Genomic DNA, 23795 nt, shown 5'->3' with positions numbered 1-23795 from the left:
ATAATAATAATAATGCTGGTCCATGTATAGATAGAAATGTCTGGAAAACTAATCTTAAACACTGGTAGTTGGCCAGGCACAGTGGCTCACATCTAGAATCCCAGCACTTTGGGAGGCAGAGGTGGGCGGGTCACCTGAGGTCAGAAGTTTGAGACCAGCCCAGCCAACATAGTGAAATCCCATCTCTACTAAAAATATAAAAAGAAAAAATTAGCTGGGCGTGGTGGCAGGCACCTGTAGTCCCAGCTACTCATGAGGCTGAGGCAGGAGAATCACTTGAACTCGGGAGGTGGAGGTTGCTGTAAGCCAAGACCACGCCACTGCACTCCAGTCTAGGTGACAGAGCAAGACTTTGTCTAAAAAACAAACCAACCACACAGTGGTAGTCTCCAAGAAGGGAACTTACTTTTCATTGTACTCCCCTTTGCAATATTCCAAATGTTTACCCCATACATGTGTTATTTCTTTAAACTGTCTTCCACATGATAAAGCTTGGTTTGTCTAGATCCCCGCCACCCTGGGTTATGATGAGATGGACCCCAGACCTCACATCACTTCCATCCACAAATGCTTTGGGATGCAGCTCTAAGAAACTTCAGAAGTGTTTACATACTGTTCAAACCAACAAGAAGCCCTCGTGATCAAAGCTAGAGTTGAAAAGGCCAATCACTGCAGGCAGCAGCATTTGTCTGAATCAGGACCCGATAAGGAATTGATCAGGCATTTGGTAGGTAAGTGTCTGAAATCTCTCTTATTCTGTAAGTTCCCCTTCCCTCTCCCTCTTTCATTTGCTTTTCCAGTTTCCTTTGTGCAGAAACCAGATTGTCCTCTACAGCTTCCCAGATTAAAGCTCCCTGGGGCCCTCTGTCTCTGCATGTCCTGTCAACTGCACGAAGGTTTGGTTTTTTGCAAGAATCCTCCTCAAGCAGCAGTGGGTCTGTCATTTTTCACCAAAAAACAGCTTTTAAAAAAACCTATGGAAATTTGCCCTTATTCATAAGTAACATTGTAATTTAAATAGGGATAATGTGTTCAGGTATTAAACATAATTAAAAATTAATTTCTCATTCACTTTTAACAGGTCTTCTGTTCATTAAAAGGGAATATGGCTTCATCCTTTACAGGCTGAGTAATGTTCATGCAGCCACTGCGCAATGCCAGTGAGACTAGTTAGGAGGACAGGAGTCACCAAATCAGCAACAACGTGACCCAGTGGTGCAAGTCCTCCAGATCCCGTGCTGCCATCCCAGCACCCCAGGGGCCAAGAGTAGACAGGAGGGCATCATTTCCAGAACCGAAGTATAGATCTTCCTGCCTCTCCAGGACATTTTGAAGACCAGAGGGCAGGGGACACGGGAAAGGAACTGAGCAAGTCATGATGAAGCAGAACCCTGGGGAGGGCTGGCAATAACACACACAACCCCTGCCACCCCCACCTCGGACAGGTTCTACCTGTTCCATCAGGCCCCAATTCCAGGGTCCACGAGCTGCACACACCAGTCCCAGGGCTAGGGCACAGGAACCCCCCTGCCTAACTTGCCTGCTTGCTCCACAGGCCATACCTTTTAGGAGAAATGAAAGGAATGCAGAGAAGCAACACAACAAAGACCTCCGCATAGAGGAAGGTGGCAACTGCAGTCCACTGCAGACTCATCCTGTTGCTAGAAGGTTTCCCACAGGGAGATGTGAGCTTGTTTCCTGGCAGGGCACAGAAGAAACAAGACTTGTAAGCGCTGGGCAGCCAAGAACATCCAGTTCAGGTACCCCCAAAGGCTGGGACCGCCACTCTCCACCCTGACACACATACACACACCCCTGCACTCTGCTTCAGAGTCTCTGAAGCGCTGGCGGAAGCAGGGCTCCACTTGGCAAGGCCGCTAGGCCAGCAGCGTTCACAGGCCCCACAAACTTCCGTTCACTGGTCAGTTACCTGCCCCCCTCCAACACGTGTGTCAACACGTCCAGAGCCACCTCTCCCAACAATCCCTGTCCCAGGGAGCCCCAGACTCCCGACGCCCGTTTAACTGGAAAGCTGTTCTTCGAGAAGAGCAGTATCAGCACGCCTTGGCACCAATCGGGCGCTCCCTTCCCTGCCAGGCGGAGCTCAGCCGCAGAGGCGGGCGCTCTGAGAGCCCAAATCCCCGCTACGAGCAGGGCCCTGGGCCGCACCTCGTCCAAGCGCTGCCGACGCCCCCGCCCCCCCGCACCCTCCCCACGGCGTCTGCCGAGGGAATCCAGCACCTCCCTCGGGGCTTAAGCAGCCTTCCGCCCGGGGCCGCTCCGCCTCTGGTGGGCTGAAGGCCCGCAAGAGCGACTCCTAGAGGACAGGAGTCGGGGCCAGGCGCAAAAGCAGGTCTCGACCGAGCACCTCAAGGCCCCATACGGAGAAAGTTCTACACGCAGTCTTCTCAGACGTCAGGGCCCCTTCCAGCAGCCCCGGCCGGCCACAGCGCCCACCCAGAGCGAGAGCCGGCCACGCGCACCGGAGGCCCCCCGACGTGGCTCCGACCGGGTACACAGTCCCCGAGGCCCAGCCCCGCCGCTCCTACGGATGGGGCTTCGCCACCCCCCTCCCCACCCCGCCCGCGAGCCCAGATCCTAGAGATGCCGCCCAATTTCCCCTCGGCCCTGAACCTCAAACCCAGGTAGGCTGCGGGCCCCGAGATTCCCCGGCCCCCGGGCCTCCCAGCGCTGCTCGCCTCTCTCCCACATCAAGGGGCCTGGGAGGCTCGGCAGCCCCGGAGCCCAGCCCGGGGCGCGGAGCCCGCTCACCGAGTTTCCCACAGTCCGCAAGCCCCGCCGCAGCCGCCAAACTCTCCCACAGCAGCCCCACTCCCAGCCCCGCCCCTTACCCCGCGGCCGGAAACCGGAAGCGCCCGCCGGGCACCGCCCACTAGCCCTCGCGAGGCCTCAGAGGCTCCGCCCCCCGCCGCTTCCCGCCCCCGAGCGGAGGGCCAGCGCCCCGGGCGCGAGAGGAAGCGGCGCCTCTGGCTCCGGGCGCGCGGGGCGGGGAGAAGGGCGGGGTGAAGCGGGCACGCGGGTAGGGCGGGGCGTTGGCGGGCCGGCGAGGGCCGCTTCTCTAGCCCGCGCGGCCATCCCACGTCTCTGTGGTGCGGGAGTGGGCGGGCCCCCGCCGCGGGGCGAGAACGGGGTGGGGCGAGAACGGGGTGGGGCTCCCGCACCCGGACTCCGCCCCCCACCCCTCCTCCGCCTCCTCTCCTTCCCGCGACTCGCCCCTGGGGAGGGGTGAATGGGTGGGGATTCTGGGCCGGTGGAGGAGTCACTGTCGCTTCAACCAGGCTGCGGAACGGACGGACGCGCCTGGTGCCCTGGGGAGGGGCGCCACCAGGGGAGGAGGAGGAGAAGGTGGAGAGGAAGAGACGCCCTCTCTCCCCGAGACCTCTCAAGGTTCTGACCTCAGGGGCCAGGGCACTGACAGGACAGGAGAGCCAAGTTCCTCCACTTGGGCTGCCCGAAGAGGCCTCGACCCTGGAGGGCCCTGAGCCCACCGCACCAGGGGCCCCAGCACCACCCCGGGGGCCTAAAGCGACAGTCTCAGGGGCCACCGCAAGGTTTCCAGTTGCCTAGACAACAGGCCCAGGGTCCGAGCAACAACCCTTCCAGCCACCTGCCTCAACTGCTGCCCCAGGCACCAGCCCCAGCCCCTGCGCGCCAGCCAGCCCAGGTGACATGCCGGTGCTCTCCACGCCCCGGCCCTGGCGGGGGAGCACGCTGAAGCGCACGGCGGTGCTCCTGGCCCTCGCGGCCTATGGAGCCCACAAAGCCTACCCCTTGGTGCGCCAGTGCCTGGCCCTGGCCAGAGGTCCTCAGGCTCCCGCCAGGGACCCCACACAGGACGCCTCCGGGGCCGCGACGGCCAAGGCCGGCATGAACCGGGTATTCCTGCAGAGGCTCCTGTGGCTCCTGCGGCTGCTGTTCCCGCGGGTCCTGTGCCGGGAGACGGGGCTGCTGGCCCTGCACTCGGCCGCCCTGGTGAGCCGCACGTTCCTGTCGGTGTATGTGGCCCGCCTGGACGGAAGGCTGGCCCGCTGCATCGTGCGCAAGGACCCTCGGGCCTTCGGCTGGCAGCTGCTACAGTGGCTCCTCATCGCCCTCCCTGCCACCTTCGTCAACAGTGCCATCCGCTACCTGGAGGGCCAGCTGGCCCTGTCTTTCCGCAGCCGTCTGGTGGCCCACGCCTACAGCCTCTACTTCTCCCAGCAGACCTACTACCGAGTCAGCAACATGGACGGGCGGCTTCGCAACCCTGACCAGTCTCTGACGGAGGACGTGGTGGCCTTCGCGGCCTCTGTGGCCCACCTCTACTCCAACCTGACCAAGCCACTCCTGGACGTGGCCGTGACTTCCTACACCCTGCTTCGGGCTGCCCGCTCCCGTGGAGCCGGCACAGCCTGGCCTTCGGCCATTGCCGGCCTCGTGGTGTTCCTCACAGCCAACGTGCTGCGGGCCTTCTCGCCCAAGTTCGGGGAGCTGGTGGCAGAGGAGGCACGGCGGAAGGGGGAGCTGCGCTACATGCACTCACGTGTGGTGGCCAACTCGGAGGAGATCGCCTTCTACGGGGGCCACGAGGTGGGGCAGGTTGGGGTGCTGGGCATGGAGGGAAGCATTTGGCAGGGAGGCCCAGGGGCAGGGAGTCATGAGCGGTGGGGACAGCCCGGGACAGGCCAGGTCTGATGCCAAAGGTGTGGGCAGGCCATGAGAGAGTGAGGCTGGGGTGGGCAGGGCCTTGGGCCACCGTGGACTAGTGGAGGTAGTGGAGAGACAGGAAAGCTGGGTGGGGACTGGCCTGTGCTGGTTGCCTGCATTCTCCAGGCCACTTCTGCTTCCTCTCCTCCTCAAGGAGGTTGTCCTGGCCTTAGAGCTGCGATCCTAGCGGTTTGAGCCTTGAGAGCTCCTGCCCGCTCCACTCCTGGAGGCAGCTAGGAGGAGATGCCTGCCATTCATGAGCGGCAACCGCCGGATGCAGCCTGCTGCCCAGCCCCTCCTGGGCCCCTGGGCCCTTTGAAGTCCGGCGTCCAGCAGAGCTGGCCAGCCAGGCAGGCGGGCATTATGGGCATGACTCAGCCCAAGCAGAGGTTAATGAGCAGCGCCCAGTGCAGCTGTGGGACTTGGGGTCAAGGCCACCGCCTCCTGAGCCCACGGGCCTGCCCAGCTACCAACTGGCTCAGCTGTCTTCCCGGGCCACCAGACCAGAGATGCCGGCCCCAGGCTGCCACTGCGGCGGGACACACTTCCTGCTCCTGGTGTGGCCGCCCTTCCGACCGCCGCCGGGTCTGTCTCCTGGCTCCCTGGTGGGCCGGGGCAGGCAGGCTAGGCAGGCGCTGGGAAAGGTTACTCCAGGTCAGCGCTCCCTTTATCTCGGCTCGGCCCCTCCCCTTCCTCGTGCCTGGGGTTGCAGCTGCCTTGAGCCCGTCTCTCTGCGACTCAGTTTCAGTTCCCCAGTGCTTCTTGGGAGGAAGGGCACAATGGCATTCATCCCCTGAAGGCCTGTGTGTGCTCCCTGGGTCAGGTGACCTCTTGCCCTGGGACCTGGACTCACTGACTGTGCACCAGCAGAGAAGCAGGCTTGTCTCCAAACTCCACGGAGAGGGGCATCCCAGGTGTGGGCCAGACTGCAGATTCAGAGAAAAGGCACCTGGACTTCAGCCACCACCCCGGCTTCCCTCTCCTCTTCTCCCGCATGCTGGGCTGCAGGACCTTGGCAGGCAGCCGCAGCCTTGGGCGAGGCACTTGGCACATTCCCTGCAGCTACATTGTCAGCCTTGGCTGGCACCCCTGCCAGCTCCCAGCACGAGTCTGGATGGCCAGGGTGCTTGCTTCAGGAATGGGAGATCGGGCTTTCGGGGAGCTGAGCTATACAGGCCGACCTGGGTGGCAGGGGCAGAAGAGAGATCACTGGTTTTTTAAAGCCTTCATCTGAGCTAGCTTCAGGAAGTAGAGAGATCCCTGGTTGTTTGAAGGCCTTCGTCTGGGCTAGCATCAGGAAGTAGTGTGTTGGCCAAGAGAGTTTGTCGGCTGGGGCAGGAGGGCCCCATATTCGTCTGCAGCCTGTCCGCATAGGCCTCAGCTGGAAAGCTGTGTGGGGTGATAGGACCCCCCGATGGCTGGCTGGGCAGTTATATGGCCCGTGCCAGTTCTGCTGGCTGATGTCTCCGTGGACACTGGCCTAGGCTCAGCTCAGGGCAGAAGCAGCTGACTGGCTGGAGGCCACAGAGTAGAGTATTCTGTCATTCCTGGGATTGCCACGAGGAGGCTTATTGAAACACACGTGCACATGCACGCACACAATCTCTTGCTTGCTCGAGAACAAAGTAAACCTCTCTTGATAAGTCAAAGCATCATTTAAAAAATCTGGTTCTCGCTGGGCGCGGTGGCTCAAGCCTGTAATCCCAGCACTTTGGGAGGCCGAGGCGGGTGGATCACAAGGTCAAGAGATCGAGACCATCCTGGTCAACATGGTGATACCCCATCTCTACTAAAACTACAAAAAATTAGCTGGGCATGGTGGCGCGTGTCTGTAGCCCCAGCTACTCAGGAGGCTGAGGCAGGAGAATTGCCTGAACCCAGGAGGCGGAGGTTGCGGTGAGCCGAGATCGCGCCATTGCACTCCAGCCTGGGTAACAAGAGCGAAACTCCGTCTCAAAAAAAAAAAAAAAAAAAAAAAAATCTGGTTCTCCTAGCGTCTCTGCCAGTGTGGTCCAAATTCCCACACTGGTCGCTACCATCAAGCTGTATGGGCATGGGCAGGTCCCTTTGCCTCCCTGGGCTTCAGTGTTCTGTGTACAGTGAGCACGTTAATAACATGCAGTGGGACATGGTGAGAAGCAGATGCAGAGAGACAGGAGAGCACTTGGCAAACAGTGCCTCGCTGGGCAGCTGTTTTCGGATGGCTGTGGGGAGGCAAGGCTGGGGTACATGCCCCTGGACTGAGCCCAGAAACTCAACCCCTTGGCTACCTTGCCCGACACCTCCCACCTTCCCCACTTGTCTGACTGCTGCTGCCACCTCTTCCCTGCAGATGTCCCTTTCCCCTCCTGCTGGTGTCCTGATGTGGTGGTGGCCAGCGCAAGAAGGGAGACAGAAGAGCAGGGGAGGCCTGCCTACTGCTGAGGGAGCGAGGTCCCGGCTCCACAGTCGTCGGGACATCCCCCAGGGCGAGTCCTATAGGGCCCAGCTCAGGAGCATATCCTGGTTTCTGTGGGAAAATGCCATGCAAATTTCTCACCGAAAGGAACTATGGGAGGGGAAAGAGGGGGCTGGGCCAGGCAGGTGGGCATTATGGGTGTGACTCAGCCCAAGCGGAGGTTAATGAGCAATGCTCAGGGTAGCAGTGGGACGTGGGGTCAAAGCTACCCCTGTTTGATGGGGGCAGGGGATGGGGACTGGGTAGGGCCTAAATAGGCCCAGACTCGAACTGAGTTTTTCAGAACCAAGAGACAGGGTCTCATTCTGCTGCCCAGGCTGGAGTGCTGTGGCACCATCACTGCAGCTTCAAGCTCCAGGGCTCCTGTGATCCTCCCACCTCAGCCTCCCAAGTAGCTGGGACTACAGGTGTGTACCGCCATGCCTGGTTAATTTTTTAAAATTATTTTTGGTAGAGACAGCATCTTGCTATGTTGGACAGGCTGGTCTCCAACTCCTGGGCTCAGGCAATCCTCCCACCTCAGCCTCTTAAAGTGCTGGGACTGCAGGTGTGAGCTACTGTACCCAGCCCAAGAGCACTGCCTCTTGCTGTCCTGCGCTGCTCTTTGCTTAGTTTAGGGGGAAAAATTAGAGCTGATGGATGATCTCTCTGGACCAGGAGGAGGGGGCTGGCAGGGGGAAATGGGCTCTGCAGAAGACAGAAACAAGGTGAGTACCCTGGACTGGTTTACAGGGCCGACAGGGTCATGGTGAGCATCCTGACTAGACAGGGAGTGGAGAGGGGATGGAAACCGCACTGGGACATCAGGCAGGCCCTTATACCCCTCACACCTTGAGTTTCAGACCTGGCCCCACCCACTCGTAACCCCCCACTCTTGGCCTTCTCATGCCCATCCATGGCATAGCGTGTGTGAGTGGCTCTGGAAGACTCCAACCATCGCCCCCATGGGAACTGCCCCTGTGCACAGCCACGAAGCCTCTCTGTGTCTGTCACCCCCCACCAGGTGGAGCTGGCGCTGCTGCAGCACTCCTACCAGAACCTGGCCTCGCAGATCAACCTCATCCTTCTGGAACGCCTGTGGTATGTCATGCTGGAGCAGTTTCTCATGAAGTATGTGTGGAGCGCCTCAGGCCTGCTCATGGTGGCTGTTCCCATCATCACCGCCACTGGCTACTCAGAGTCAGGTGAGAGCCAGGGCTCCAGGAGGATCCAGGGCAGGGGCCCGTCCCCCACACCGCTAGGTACTGGGCCCACGAGGGCCCAGCTCAGCCAGCCCGCCTCCCACCTCTGTTGCTGGGGCCACTGAGGCCCTGCTGCCACCCTTGATGCTCCCAGAGGTTGGGCTTGCCTTTTTCCCTTCACGCACCTCACGCCCCTTGGTACCACTCAGCCAAGCCCAGGACTGCAAGTCAGGGACACCACACGTCACTTCTCCAGGCACAGGTACCCTCACCTACCTGTCCCTGTGTTCAACCCAGCTGCACCTTAGGGGTGGGAGGATGTGGGGAGTACCTGGATCACTCCAGCCTTGGTTTCCTCAGCCCTAAAACAGCTCTGGCAAGTTGCAGAGGGGAACCTCACCCTAAGGCGTTTTAAAGGAGTGGGGAGCCTGTTCTACCTGTTATTTTAGTGATAAGATTCAACATTTAGGTTTTCTGCATTCCTGGTTTTTTTGTTGTTGTTTTATTTTGTTTTTTGGTTTTTGAAATGGGCCTGTCGCCCAGGCTGGAGTGCAGTGGTGCAACCTTGGCTCCCAGTTCAGCCTCCCCAGTAGCTGGGACTATAGGCACAAGCCACCACACCTGGGTAATTTTCATATTTTTTGTAGAGATAGGGTTTCTCCATGTTGCTCAGACTGGTCTCGAATTCCTAGTCAGATGATCCTCCCGCCTCAGCTTCTCAAAGTGCTGGGATTACATTCCTGTTTTGTTCCTCTACTGGATTGCAACTTCTGCATTCTATTTTTAGTCTGTTCGTGGTTACCCTTTACAAGATCAACTGGCGTACTCGTTAGGTTAATCAATAGCTCCACCTCCTCCTGGACCTTAGAACACAGAAGCAGCCCCTGTGGGGCGTGGCATCATAGCCCAGCCAAGAGTTGGATTTGTACCTTGTTTTTCTTCTTTGCTATCGCCTTATCCATGCACATTGAAACTCGCTAACGGGTTTGTTGATTTCTGTGCTAACCATTTTGTTCTTACATCTCAGTCTCTATGCTCCGTTATCTTCCTCCAAATAGACATCTTTTGAGTTGTTTTTTTTTAACTCACAAGTATACTAGAACAAACAGACATCAGTACTTCTAATTGTGGTTAGTTTTTTAAAAAGGTTCTTTCAGTAAGGGTTTTGTCACGGGAAATTATTGATTATTTATTGTAATTCTTTGTGTTGTTTCGTTTTTGTTTCGGTTTTTGTAGGGGCAGGTTCTTGCTGTGTTGCCCAGGCTAGCGTGGAACTCCTGGGCTCAAGCGGTCCTCCAGCACTGGCCTCTCCAAGTGCTGGCGTTACAGGTGTGAGCCACCACACCCAGCCTGTTGTCATTCTTGATTTTTTTTGTTGAAAATGTTTCTATTCCACCCTTACTCCCAAGCTGAAGTTGACTTGCACAATGGAATCTAAGTGGACGGTTCTTTTCTCTCAGCCCTTTCACAGTGTTTGTCTCCCTGCTTCTTCTGTAGCTGCTGACAAATCGGCCTCCCTGAGTAACTGTGTTTTTCCTCTGGGTACTTTGATGATTTCCTTTCTCTTTAGCTTTGTGTAGTTTCACTATGACATGTTTAGGTGTCATTTTCCGTTTATTCTGCTTGAGACTTGCTATATGTCCTTTGAAGATTCAGGTTTTTCAATCATTCTGGAAGATTCTTAGCTATTATCTTTTCGAATGTTGCCTGACTCTCATTGTTTTACCCTCTTCTGGAACTCCTGCCAGCCATGCTGGGCTTCTCCGTCTCTTCGTTGTGTCTTTTGGTTTCTGTTTACTGGTCCCCATCTCACACTGTCTGTGCCGAATTCTGGGGACTCCCGCAGGCCTGCTTCCTGCCCGCTGGTTCACCAGTTCACCAGTCTTCTCTTTGGCCATGTCTAATTGGAATTGTGCTCACATTTCAGTGACTGGTTCTGTAAGTTCTAGTTGATTCTATTTCAAATAGAAATTTGTAAATGGAAATTTCATTTTTCGAGTACATGTGTCACGCTGTTTCTGTGTCTTATTTGCTCATCTTTTTGACGGCTCCTTTTATGCTGCATATCATGTTAGTCAGACTTACTCCACTGTCTCTATCTGATGGTTTGGTCTGCTTCAGTTCTTGGGAGTCTCATTCACCTGTCTTCTGTCTGCTGATCTTCACTCATGGCAGATCAGTTCCTTGTGGGTTTTGCAACAGAACTTCTATGGGGATTGGTGTGGCCTCAATGGAGGGTGTAAGGCCATATTTCCTCTGTTTTGGCCAAGCACTCCGGGGTAAGCCATTGGAGGCCATTTTCATGTTACCTTAGCTAGTGCGGGAAGGGGATGGTTCCTGAATTGAGAGATAGTTTCATTTGAATTCATTTGAACTCCAGGCGCATCATTAGAAATTCTCAGTGCACATAGAGCGCACGATAAGCAAAGAAAGCGTGCTGGTCTTTGCCCTGCCTGCCTCTGCGGCTTTCAAAGGACCTCCTGGCCGCCTGCTTCCCTTTGGTCCCAGGAGTTTCCCTTGCTTTCTGTCAGGCTTGGCTCGCTTGAAATAGTGTTCTAGTTTACTCAGTTCGGTGGGAAGAGGATTTTCGATTTGTAAACAAAAGTCTGATTCTCTCCCTGTTCCTGTTTCCACCTTGGGGCTTCCATGCCCTCAGCTGCCTGTGTTGTCCTCTGGGTGACTCACCAAGAGAAAGGATGTAATTCAGGGACTGCACATCAGGGGCAGCCTTGATGCCAGCGTGGGTGCCCAGCCCAATCGGCATACGTAGCCCCAGGCACCAAGACAGCCCTCAAGACAGCACCTGCAGCCGCCTCTCTCCATGGCTACCCTGGTCGCATTGGGCTGCTCCCTGTGCTGAAGGCCTAGGACTTTCTGAGCCTCTGCCGTGCCACGCTTTGTGGACGATTCAAAGGAGCACGAGCTCCTGGCCCTGCTCTGGTGGTCCTCAGAACCAGCAGCCTTTGAAGGCTGTGAAGTGCTCCCTTTCCCCAGCTTGATCAGCTCTGTCCTGTGGCCTTCTGTTTTTTGTTTGTTTTGTTTTGTTTTGTTTGAGACGGAGTCTCACTTTGTCACCCAGGCTGGAGTACAGTGGCACAATCTTGGCTCATTGCAACCTCCAACTCCTGGGTTCAAGCAATTCTCCTGCCTCAGCCCCCCAAGTAGCTGGTACCACAGGCATGCACCACCACACCTGGCTAATTTTTGTATTTTTAGTAGAGATGGGGTTTCACCATGTTGACCAGGCTGGTCTTGAATTCCTGATGTCAGGTGATCCATCCACCTTGGCTTCCCACAGTGCTGGAATTACAGGTGTGAGCCACCATGCCTGGTCCTGTAGCCTTCTTATTTCTGCACTCTTTCCTCTGCTGCCCATGGTTCAGTCCCTCTAGGCAAGGCCTTTCCTGTCTCCTTCCCTGCCTCACTGCTCTCTCCCTGCCCTATACGGCAAGCTCCATGGAGGCAGGGATTTTTGTCTTGTTTTGTCCATACTGTGTACCCTGCACCAGTGGCTAGTGAGGGTTCCAGGTGCTTCAAGGAGGCAGAGCATGCTGGGGGTTGGGTGGGGAGGCAGGCTCTTACCGGGTGGGGAAGATTTAGATAAGCTTTGCTCTGCTGACTTGCAAGGAAGGTGGGCTCAGGAAAGGGGCAGGACCTAATGCCTCCCACTCCAGCCCCAAGAACTTGCTGTGTCCAGCTCCGGGGCCCTGGCCTTAGTTGCCCGAGGCTCCAAGAGAACCCGCAGAGGACAGCTGTTTCTGCGCCAGGATGTCCTGAACACAAAGACCTGTAGACCCTTCCCTTTGTCACAGCGACTGTCCAGCTCTCAGAACACCTGGGGAGAAGGGCTGTGTCCTTGAGGGCACAGTGGGAAGGAAGGTCCAAGGCCTTGACCTTTAGGATGAACATCCACACCCTGCCAGCCCAGTCTATTTTCCCAGTTTCTCAGGCCAGGCCCCTTTCCACCGTGCATGGCCCTGAGCAGACTCTGCATTCCATGTCCTCCCCAGCCCCCAGCCAATGATCCCTGAGGGTTCCCCCTCAGGGTCACATGCACCCCTGGATAGAGTCCTCAGGTCCTCCACAGAACCTTCCTTCCTGCCACCTCTGTTCCTGTGGGGACTCTAAGGATCAAGAGACGGAGAGTCCAGGCCATTGATGAGGGTCAAGGGTGCTGCCATGGGGTCTACACTGTGACGAAAAAGCAAGTTAAGACAGGAGCAGCTCCTGGGAGAAGCAGGGACCAAACAATATGGCTGTCGGCCCAGAGGGGAAGGGGGCAGGCAAGTGGGGCGTGAGGCCAGGCACTGGCCCACACCTGGAACCCAGAACCTCAGGAGGCTGAGGTGAACGCATCACCTGAGGTCAGGAGTTTGCGACCAGCCTGGCCAACACGGTGAAACCTGGTCTCTACTAAAAATACAAAAAAAAATGGCCAGGCTTGGTGGCAGGCTCCTGTAATCCCAGCTACTTGGGAGGCCAAGGCACGAGGCTCACTTAAACCTGGGAGGCAGAGGTTGCAGTGAGCTGAGATCATGCCATTGCACTCCAGCCCGGGTGACAGAGCAAGACTTCATCTAAAAAAATAAGAAAGAAAGTGGAATGTTGGCATTTCAAAGCCAAACAGCCCTGGGCATTACATGACGAAGTTCAGATGTAACCCACGAGGGGCAACATCAGTGGTGCAGGACAGAGGGCAGGTGGAAGGAGCTGGTGGTGCCAAGAAAGAAAGCCAGATGCCTACTGGTGCATTTTAAAGATCAATGTTGTTGAGATGTAATTAACATACCATACAATTCATCCTTTTCAAAGGTACAATTTAAATTCATTCGCAGAGTTGTGCAGCCATTACTACTAACTCGAGAATGCTTTTATTTTATTTTATTTCCCAAAGAAACCCGAGTCATGAAGAGTCACTCCTCACTCCCTCTCTCCAGCCCCTGGCACTCACTCATCTGCTTCGTGTCTCTGTGGATTTGCCTATCTGGACATTTCCTAGAAATGGAATCATATGCTCCGTGGACTTTTGTGACTAGCTTTCTTCACTGAGCATCATGGTTTCAAGACTCGTCCATGGCGTAAGATGAATCAGCCCTTCATTCCTTTTCATGGCTGAATAATATTCCATTGTACGCCCAGACCACAATTTCTTTATCCGTTCATCCCTTGATGGACATTTGGGTTTCTTCATGTTTTGGCTGTTGTGAATAACGCTGCTGTGAACATCCATGGACAAGTCTCTATGTGCACATATGTTTTCATTTCTAGTGGAGCTGCCAGGTCACATGGTAACTGGAGGGCTCACTTTTTGAGGAGCTGCAAGACTGTTCTCCATAATGGCTGTGCCGTTTGACCTTCCTGCCAGCAGTGCTGGAGGTTCCACCTTTCATCCTGGCCAGCACTGGTTATCTCCTTTGCATTCTAACCACCTAGTGGGTGTGAGGAGGTATCTCCTGGTAGTTTTGATTTGCATTTTTCTGATGACTAATGATGCTGAGCCTCTTTTGCTGTGCCGAGTGGCCATTTGTATGACTTATTTGGAGAAATGTCTGTTCACGTCCTTCACCCATGTGTGATGGGGTTATCTCTGTTGTTGAGTTGTAAAAGCTCTTTATATATTCTGGATACTGCTCCCTCATCAGGTATGTGGTTCACCATTGCAGTGTTTTCTCCCAGTCTGTAGGTCGTCTTTTTCACTGTCTCAATGTTGTCCTTTGGTGCACAAAAGTATTTAGTTGGATGAGGTTCAGTTGATCTGTTTTTCTCTTGTTGGTCGTGCTTTTGGTGTCCTAGTGAAGGAACTATTGCCATATCCAAAGTCATGAAGCTTTACCCTTGTTTTCTTCTAAGAGTTTCATAATTTGGGCTACACTACATGTCAGCCTATGCTGCGCTCTAGGTTGGCTTGTCTGTGTGGTGTGGAGAGGTCCCTCTCTTGCGCATGAAGATAGAGAGAGAGAGATCTGGTAGTCCCAGCACCATTTGCAGAAGAGCCTCGTCTTTCTCTCCAGCAGTTCATTTTTTACTTTCTCCCATCTCTGCCCGTCCCCACCCACCACCCGTCCCTCTTGGGCTTTGCAGATGCAGAGGCTGTGAGGAAGTCGGCCTTGGAGGAGGAGGAGGAGCTGGTCAGCGAGCGCACAGAAGCCTTCACTATCGCCCGCAACCTCCTGACAGCAGCCGCAGATGCCACCGAGAGGATCATGTCGTCTTACAAGGAGGTACCCCCGGCCCAGCCCCACCCTTGCTATCCTTGCCATGCTCCTCTCCCTGCCCATGGCAGGGGCTGAGCCAGAGTCGCCTCCCTCAGGTGACAGAGCTGGCTGGGTACACAGCCAGAGTGCACGAGATGTTCCAGGTGTTTGCAGATGTCCAGCGCTGTCACTTCAAGAGGCCTGGGGAGCTGGAGGACACTCAGCCAGGGTCTGGGACCATAGGCCGGGCCGGTGTCCGTGTGGAGGGCCCCCTGAAGATCCAAGGTAAGGCCGTCCCCTCCCTGTGAGTGACCCCGCGCTTGCTGCTACTACTACCCCAGCTCCTCCCATCCCTGCCCCCTCACTCAGGGCCCCCCATGTGCTCCTGGCCCATCCCAGTCCACCCGAAACAGGAGGGCTGCCCGGCAAGGGGTTTGAGGACTTAGGCCTGGTCGAACCAGGCCCCTGGAGGGTTTTCTGGGGAGAGGTGCTGCCAGCCACCCTGCTGCCTTGCCCTTTGAGGGCCCCGGCCTGGCTTATTGGTTGAAAACAAGGGGGATGGAGTCCCCTCCCCCATGCAGGGCAGCAAGAGAAAGTTGCGGACAGTGTGCCAGCTGCTGGCTGTCGTGGGAGGCAGGCGCTGCAGAGGAGGCCCCCAGAGGGGAGGGTTCCAGAGGACCAGAGGGTGGCAGCCCAGGGAACCGTACTAGACACTACGGGAATAGTTTGGCTCGTTGAAAGACCTGGCTGTGTTCCCGAGGGGCCCTGGACCACAGGCTGCTGGTGGGGAACCGGCTGGCATGCTGCCACAGGGTGGGAATGAGGGCATACAGCCTGGGGCATGCAGATCCCCCGGAACGCAGGGGGACGCCACCACTCCCTCTCCTCACACTGTGCTCTCTCTGCAGGCCAGGTGGTGGACGTGGAGCAGGGGATCATCTGCGAGAACATCCCCATCATCACGCCCACCGGAGAGGTGGTGGTGGCCAGCCTCAACATCAGGGTAGGTCCGGCGGGGAGGGTGACAGCCAGGCTGGGCTGAGTGCGTGGGGCCAGGGTGCCTGGCCACACATATCTGCCACCCTCAGCCCTTGGCTTCCCGCCTGTCTGTGCTGGCAACAACCGTTGTCCTTAGATCTACGTGGCAGGTGGACCAAGGTCCAGGTGAGACACCAACGTGTCTCTGACTGTTCATCAGGGGCAACAGAGGCAAGGCTGATAAAAAAGACTAGAGATACCAGGATTGGCCAAGGTACACCCCAGCATTCCTGGCCCTATCATCTGATGCCAGCTCCCCACACTCCCGAGAAAGCCAAGACGGGTGGGGGCGCTGGTTCAAACCACTCCTTGACTACCCTGGGAAGACCACAGCAAAGAATCCACAGATCACCTGTGTCCCCAGATGGGGGTTTGGATGGGGCTAGGGAGTGAGGGGGAGACTGGGGTGGAGGGACAGGCAGAGAAGTGACAAGGAGTCACTCATTCATTCATTTAACCAGTGCCCCCTGACCTCTGAGCTAGGCAGCAGAGCCTGAGGTAAATCAGGGGCTCTGCGCTCAGGGAGTCCCCACCGTGGAGGGCACTAAAGTGTTACAAAGGTCTCCAGGTAGACAGCTATACATGGGACAGCAGGGGTCACAAGAACAGTGGTCAACATCCCTGGGGGTGGTATGGGTGGAATGACGCCTTGCCCAGGAGTCGCCGCAAGCAAGTGGGCAGGCAGCTGAGGGTAGGGGAGCGAGCGCGGGCTGTGGGCCTGAGGGCAGCTCACAGAGGAGAAAGCAGAGAGGAGGTGAGAGGAGGGGCGTACCAGGGCTCCAGGGGCTGGCACAGGTGGTTACCCATCGCTGCAGGCAGTGGCCACTCCTGGGATGGCGGGGGAGCTGATCACCAGTGGGTCCAAGGGGGTGCTTTCCAGGCTGGCCCCAGGCAGCACAGCAGGCAAACTCAGGGAGCCGGGTGTGCAAGATGGGGCCAGGCCAAGGCCCAGCCCCTTGGGAGGGGACAGTCGAGTGGCTGCATTAGCATCCTATGGCTGCTGTCACAAAGTGCCACAAATTTCAAGTGGCTTCCCCAGCAGAGATGGTCTCTCTCCCGGCTGGGGTGACCTGCAGTCCAAGAGGAAGGCGCAGGCGGGGCAGGCTCCTGCCAAGGCCTCTGTCCCAGCTCCTGCTCTGCCCCTCTGCCTCAGCTTCTGTCTCCACACGGCGTTCTCCCTCTGGGTGTGTCCATGTCTCCGTCCTCCCTTTCTGTCAGGACACGGGTCACACTGCATTAGGGCCCACCCTGTGGAATGACCTCATCCAAATCTAACTCATCATGTCCGCAATGACCCTGTTTCCAAATAAGCTCATCCTCCGAGGTAGTAGGGATTAGGGTTCCCGCACAGGAGTTTCAGGGAACACACTTCCACAACCTCAGGTCTTCCACAGGAGCCCCATGTAGCGTTGCTGTTGTTACCATGAGCCTCACTGACTCCAGGCCCCATGGCCTCCTCCCTGCACACAGCCTGCCTCCAGCCTGGCTGGCATTTTCCCACAGCAGGCATTTCCTAGCTCCTGCGAGGACCATGGAATCAGTGAATTGAGCCAGAGGTCTGTGATGCTGAGCCAAGGGGAGGCAGAGATGGGAGGCAGTGGGGTCTGTGTATCAGTCTAGACCATAAAGAAAGCGCCTTTTGGGCCGGGTGTGGTGGCTCATGGCTGTCATCCCGGCCTTCTGGGAGGCCAAGGCAGGCAGATCGCTTAAGCCCAGGAGTTCAAGGCCAGCCTGGGCCACAGGGCAAACCCCATCTCTACAAAAATTTTAAAAAATACAAAAATTAGCCGATTGTGGTGACTGTGCCGGTAGTTCCAGCTACTCGAAAGGCTGAAGTGAGAGGATCACTTGAGCTGAGGAGGTTGAGGCTACAGTAAGCCATGATTCCACCACTGCCCTCTAGCTTGAGCAACAGAGCAAGGCCTTGTCTCATAAAGAACGAACATGCCTTTTGTACCCAGTGACTCAGGAGGCCAAGGCCAGAGAATTGCTTGAGGCCAAGAGTTTGAGACCAGCCTGGGCAACACAGCAAGACCCTGTCTCTACAAAAAACATTTTCAAATTAGACAGGCGTGGTGGCGTGCATCTGTAGGCTCAGCTACTCAGGAGGCTGAGGTGGGAAGATCACTTGAGCCCAGGAGCTGGAGGCTGCAGTGAGCTGTGATCGCACCAGTGCACTCCAGCTGGGGCGACAGAGTGAGATCTCATCTCTTGAAAACAAAGTGCCTTTCAGGGCAGTTCCTTAAAAGGGGCTGAGTCGACCCTGTGGATTCCCAGTGAAGTGGGAGTCGGATGGGATTGAGAGCGCCACTAACTGTTGGAACACACCTCCTCGGTCAACTGTGGCGGAATAGCCCTTCCTCTTGTGCTGGCCCCATGTTCTCTAGGCATGTCAGGGCCTGAGGACAGGGCCGGGTCTTGGCCTTTCCTGTGTCCTGGGCCAGACATTTAGCTCACGCTCAATCTAGCTAGGGCTGGGGATGCTGGATCCCATCCCCGAGGCCCTGCTGTCCCTTATCAAGAGATCAAGAATGGCCTGCCTGCTGGCCTCAGGCATTGGGAGCCTCTCAAGACCAGGCAGGAGGCCACAGGGTGTGGGGAGGGGCTGTGCTTTCTGGCGTCAGCGGCTGTTGCCCCGCAGGTGGAGGAGGGCATGCATCTCCTCATCACGGGCCCCAACGGCTGCGGCAAGAGTTCCCTGTTCCGGGTCCTGGGCGGGCTGTGGCCCACGTACGGCGGCGTGCTCTACAAGCCCCCGCCCCAGCGCATGTTCTACATCCCGCAGAGGTGAGGAGCCTTCTCTTCCCCACCTCTTCCTGCCTGTGCGCTCAGACGTGGCTTCCTGCAGAGGCCCGGGAAGTGGTGGAGAGTCAGCATCTCAGGAGAGGACACCGGTGCTGTCCTCAGAGCCAGAGAGGGGCTATGCTGCCTGCTCCCTCCACACCCACCTCAGCCCCCGCCCTGTCTGTTTGGGGCCTGTGTGGGGTATGTGCACGGGTAGTGATGTGGACCCCACCTGGGAGGCACAGAGCATCTTGGGGAAAGCAGGGCTGGCCCTTCCCTCCGTGACACCCAGCTTTCCCACAGGCCCTACATGTCTGTGGGCTCCCTGCGTGACCAGGTGATCTACCCGGACTCAGTGGAGGACATGCGAAGGAAGGGCTACTCAGAGCAGGACCTGGAGGCCATCCTGGACATTGTGCACCTGCACCACATCTTGCAGCGGGAGGGAGGTAGGAGGCCCAGGGCCAGCAGCCGCCCTTCGTCCCGCCCTGGCCTCTCCCTTGGCCTCCAGGGGGTGAAGATTATCTCCACATCCCGGAGTCTAAAGTGCCAGGTGCCACAGGGGTGGGGCAGAGGGTGCTACCTCCGAGGCCTGCCTACCAGGGAGGACCAGCCCCACACAGATGGCCCCAGGTGGCATGGGTGCCCTAGGGAAGGGGGCACCTCAGGGGCGTGCACCTCATTGGGGAACCTAGGACACCCTCTCCCAGAGGAAGGAGGTCTGAGCTGAGACCTGCAGAATGCTGAGTGGTCACCCTGTCCAGGAGCCAGGAACAGCAGGGCGGAGTGCAGCCTGCGGTCTTGGTGACAGGAGAGGCTAGCTCACAGAAGGCCCTCTGGACCAGGCAGGAGCCTGGGCTTTCCCTGAGCGGGATCAGATGCTCTTGGAAGGACCATGCGGCGGTGGGCAGGGGCAGCATAGGAGAGGCAGGCCCACATGTGTGGGGACGGGCGCTGTCAGGTTTGTGCAGAGGTTTGGAGGGGCTGGGGTGAGCAGAGTCGGGTAGATTCTGAGACAACCTCTTGGGAGAGGAGGCCAGGCTGAGCTGTTGTCTTGACCAGGGCTTATCAAGGAGCGCTGTATGTCCGTAGTGTTCATCATGCCTAGAGTGGAGGAGGAGAGCGGGTGCACCTGCAGGGACAGTGGGCAGAGTGTCCAGTTCTGTCTTTGAATTCTGAGCCTCTGGGTTCTGTCTCCAGCCCCCACTGCTGGGTGAGAGATGGCCTTGAGCAAGGACCCCGCCTCCTGGGGCTCCCTTCATGGTTCAAGGACATGGGCACCAAGCCCCTGGCCTGGCCCTGCCTCTTGCTCCTGCTGCCTTCTGCCTGGACGCGTGTGGTCCCTCCCACCTCTGTGGCAGCCCTGAGTCCCCAGGGCCTGTGGCCGGCCAGCATGAGCCATTAGGATGGAGTTCAGCTGCAAGGAACAGAACTGGTCTCCCCACAATCGTGGCTGAGATCATTCGTGAGTGTATCCTACTGAGCTGTCAGGTCCCAAGAGAGGCAGGCCATGGTTGCCAGGGCTGGCCCTGCTCTGCCAAGGCCCCAGGGCTCCAGGCTTTTCTACTAGGTCACTCTGCTGTGTGTGGCCTCCATTCCCAAAGTCACCTCATGATCCAGGAGAGCTGCTGCAGCCCTCACATCGTGTCACAGGCTATAGGATGGAGGAAGTGGAGGGGAAGGGGCAAAAGGTATGTGCCATCTATCTTTTAAGGAAGGTTCCAGAAGCCACCATATCATTGGCCACAACTTTGTCTCATGGTCATACCTCACCACAAGGCCGCCTGGGAAGCGCGATCGCTGTTCTGGGTGGCCACATGCCCTGTCGTTACTTCTAGCCCTGGGCCACAGGGGAAGGCAGCATGGGGAGAAGACAAGAGGGGTCGCTTCTGCCTCAGCACCCCAACCCGATGCAGCGGCTGACTCACCTGCTCACTCGAGCAGCCCACGCGAGCCTTGCCAAGGTGCTGGCACAGGGCAGTGATGGCGAGCCTTCTATGGGTGGCGAGCCCCCGGCCTGGGGAGAGCAAGCTGGCCACTCTGGGGCTCTGTGCCAAGAAACTTGAATGGGCGCCCTGGGGCTGCCATAAACTGCATGGGTGGGTCTTCTCCTGGATCCAGCAGCCTAAGATCCAGGGCCCAGCAGGGTGGGTTCCTTCCGGGGCCATCAGGAAGGATGTGTTCCAGGCCTCTGGCCTTGGCACGCAGACGGCCGGCCTCGCCCTCTGTATCTTCACATCTCGTTCCCTCTGTGCACATCCTCTGTCCACACACCCCTTTGTATGAGGACACAGTCATACTTAATTAGGGTCCACTCTGGTGACCTCATCTTAGTGTGATCACCTCTGTTAAGGCCCTATCTCCAAATAAGGTCACACTGAAGTGCTGCAGCTGGGACTCCACCATATCTGCTCTAGGGAAACACACGATTCCATTCCCCCTCCTCCATGATGAATGCCTGGCAGACAGACAAGGACGCAGAGGCACGGGGGCCCTGTCTTTTCAGCCAGCTCACTCCCGCAGCTGCCCCAGCTCCCCAGCTGGCCTCCAGGGCTCAGTGCTGGTTGAACTGAGCCAAGCCCCTTGCCCCCTGCCCAGGTTGGGAGGCCGTGTGTGACTGGAAGGATGTCCTGTCGGGCGGCGAGAAGCAGAGAATCGGCATGGCCCGCATGTTCTACCACAGGTGAGCACTCCAGGCTGGCAGGCTCCCTGGGGTCCCCTGGGAGGGGAAGCAGCAGGCATGGAGAGGCCTGGGCTCCATGGAGCCCTAGCTTGGATGGGGTGCCAGGCGTTGGAGGGTTCACAGACTCTCCTCTTGGCCCCAATCACCAGGCCCAAGTACGCCCTCCTGGATGAATGCACCAGCGCTGTGAGCATCGACGTGGAAGGCAAGATCTTCCAGGCGGCCAAGGACGCGGGCATCGCTCTGCTCTCCATCACCCACCGTCCCTCCCTGTGGTAGGCACCCTCTCTCCCTGCCTGGGGTCAGGTGGGAGTGGCAACCTGAAGGGAAGAGGTGGTCTGGTGGGCCCAGCAGCGGCACGCGGCTTCCATCGGCAGACCTGGTATCATTCCCCTGACCCTGTGCCTGTCCTGGCCAGGAAGTACCACACACACTTGCTACAGTTCGATGGGGAGGGCGGCTGGAAGTTTGAGAAGCTGGACTCGGCTGCCCGCCTGAGCCTGACTGAGGAGAAGCAGCGACTGGAGCAGCAGCTGGCGGGCATTCCCAAGATGCAGCGGCGCCTCCAGGAGCTCTGCCAGATCCTAGGCGAGGCTGTGGCCCCAGCACAGGCACCAGCACCAAGTCCACAAGGCCCTGGCGGCCTCCAGGGTGCCTCCACCTGACAAGGCCCTCCCGGGCCCCTGCCCCACTCTCAAGCTCGGATCACATGAAGGAGACAGCAGCAACTACCCATGCCCACCCTGTCCTGCATGCCTGGCCCTCCTCCTAGAAGACCCTTCCCGCCCTTGGGAAAGTAGCCATGGAGGGTGGCACCCTGCATCCCTCCCCCCATCCCCCATCCCTCCCGCTCCCTGGGGAGCTGCTCCACAGTGACTGGGCCCTGTCCAGGGCAGTGAGTCCTTGACTGTGCTCCACGGAGGGAGCTGGGGCACAGGGGGCCCCAGTGCTGGCCACACAGCAGCGCAGCTAAGCACCAGGGACCCCTCACACCACAGTCCCGGCACTGCCGGCAGCCTCCCTCCAAAGACTGGAGTCCCCACAATTCCCTCCTCAGTCTCTCAAAGACCCCACGCTCCATCCCCCGAGGGTGGTCAGCCGAGGCTTCCGTCCCATGAGATGCCATAAAAGCCCCCCGGTGGAACCCATGGTCAGAGCCCCTCACCTGCATCCTCTCCCCCCAGGAGCCCCAGAGAGCCTGAGGGAGAGGGATGCACAGCGCTGCCTTCCGAATGAGAGCGTAGCCCAGCCCTCGGCCCCTTGCCTCCTTTTTCCACTGCCTAATTTATTGGATTCCCTATTCATAGCCATCTCCATGGCCAATGTGACTACCCTGCCAGCAGCAGGGGCAGCCCAGCCTCTGAGTCCCATGGGGCCCCGGTTCCCACTGGTGCCAAATCCAGCCCCTGGGGCCATCACCCCGCCAGCCCACACTGCCAGCCGCCACCGGGCCGCACAGGCCTCTGCTTGCCAGCCAGGAGTGCAGGCACCATGTTCCCAGCTCAGTGCCAAAGAAGGGTCACCTGGGGGAGCTGTCTGCAGAGCCAGCGCCTGCCCGAGGGAGACCCCACTGCCACCGTGTGCCTTTCCCAGGCCCTCAGCCCTTGGGCTGGGCGCCACCCCCAGTCCCCCAGTAAAAGCCTCCATTGGCAAATGCAGTCCTTCCTCTGTGCCTTGTACCTCGGCTTCTGGTGGTGTCTGCTGCGGGTCTCGGGAAGAGATGGAGAGGAGGGAGTGGGTTGCCTGTGGGGGAAAGAGTGAGCTGGGGAAAGGAATGGGCCGGACGCCCAAACCCCTCCGCCAGGGAAAGTTACCAGAAGACATGGTTCAGCCCTCTGCGGAGCTTCACGCGGAGACTCAGGGTTCCTGTGCTGTGGCTCTTTTAGGGACAGGGGGCCGCTTGTGCAGGGACCTGAGGGGAATCAGAGGCATAGCCCAGGGTGTTCATACTGCATGCAGGGGAAGGGAGGGCTGTGGCCCGCGGGCCTTGCAGGCCACACTACAGAGCCAGGACTTAGCCCAGAGGCCACCGAGGAGCTCTCAGCAACAGGGAAGAAATGTGGAGTTCTGCAGGCATGTGGCTGCATGTGAGGGTGACTGGGTGGAATGGAGTGCCGCAGCCCACCTGGCCTCAGAAGCACGAAAAATGAGAACATCCATGCGGCCAGACCTTTATGCACGGATGGCCATAGCGTCCCAAAGGTGGGGCAGGCCGACTGCCCATCAGCAGAGAAAAGGACAAACAGCCTGCCCGCACAGTGCGGTGCCATTCAGCCGTAACATGACACAGATGGACCTAGAAGAAGCCAGACAAATGTCCAGAACAGGCAAACTCATTGGGAAAGAGAGCAGAATAGTGAGTGCCAGGGGCTGGGGTGGGGGAAGGAAAATGGGGGGGGGGAATTCCTTTTAAAAAAAGAATTGTAGAGAGAGATCCAAGATGGCTAAGCACTAGCAGCTCGGGATTGCAGCTCCCACTGAAAGAGCAGAGAACGAGAGGACGCCACACTTTCAGATCAATTTTTGTTGCTCACCCACTGGGAGATTCCCATCGGAGGAGCCCCACGTGTCGCCAGCGCGACTCTTGAGGCCGGTGAGGCGGTTTTGCCGCTGCCTTGGAGCGGCGGTTCTTGGTGCAGAGTCAGAAAGGCACCATCAATCTTAAAGCTGCTGTTTTGGCCGGCGCAGTGGGTTGCTCAGATTCTAGCGCCGGGAATCAACAAGTTGGACGTCCATTCAGAAACCCAACT

The 23795-nt window shown here is 57.7% G+C and overlaps 2 protein-coding genes across 5 annotated transcripts in view; one reads left to right on the top strand and one right to left on the bottom strand.

Annotated features, from left to right (window-relative positions):
- The window catches only part of BCAP31 (B cell receptor associated protein 31), a 29459-nt gene extending 26302 nt beyond the window's left edge, over positions 1 to 3157 (bottom strand). For 2 of the 4 annotated variants that reach the window (XM_017516693.1, XM_017516698.1), the window contains exons 1-2: positions 2773 to 3157; positions 1563 to 1698 (exon numbers count right to left, since the gene is read on the bottom strand). In XM_017516693.1, the coding sequence (XP_017372182.1) occupies positions 1563 to 1654 (92 nt within the window). In that variant the 5' untranslated portion in view covers positions 1655 to 1698; positions 2773 to 3157. Of the gene's footprint in view, positions 1 to 1562; positions 1699 to 2241; positions 2466 to 2772 lie in introns of those variants that run through there. The other 2 variants (XM_017516695.2, XM_017516697.2) reach the window with 2 other exon arrangements.
- An 89-nt stretch (positions 3158 to 3246) lies between these two features.
- On the top strand, positions 3247 to 22711 carry ABCD1 (ATP binding cassette subfamily D member 1). Its single transcript, XM_017516688.2, has 10 exons — positions 3247 to 4590; positions 8169 to 8349; positions 14428 to 14567; positions 14657 to 14825; positions 15449 to 15543; positions 18220 to 18365; positions 18666 to 18811; positions 20961 to 21045; positions 21195 to 21320; positions 21464 to 22711. Exons 1-10 carry the CDS (start codon positions 3691 to 3693, stop codon positions 21708 to 21710), a joined length of 2235 nt encoding a protein of 744 aa, XP_017372177.1. The 5' UTR covers positions 3247 to 3690; the 3' UTR covers positions 21711 to 22711.
- Positions 22712 to 23795: the final 1084 nt, after the last annotated feature.

This window comes from Cebus imitator, unplaced genomic scaffold (genome assembly GCF_001604975.1).
Source record: "Cebus imitator isolate Cc_AM_T3 unplaced genomic scaffold, Cebus_imitator-1.0 Scaffold599, whole genome shotgun sequence".
NCBI classification, from domain to species: Eukaryota; Metazoa; Chordata; class Mammalia; order Primates; family Cebidae; genus Cebus; species Cebus imitator.
The sequence above is the reverse complement of the archived record's forward strand: the minus strand, read 5'-3'. Positions and strand labels throughout refer to the sequence as shown.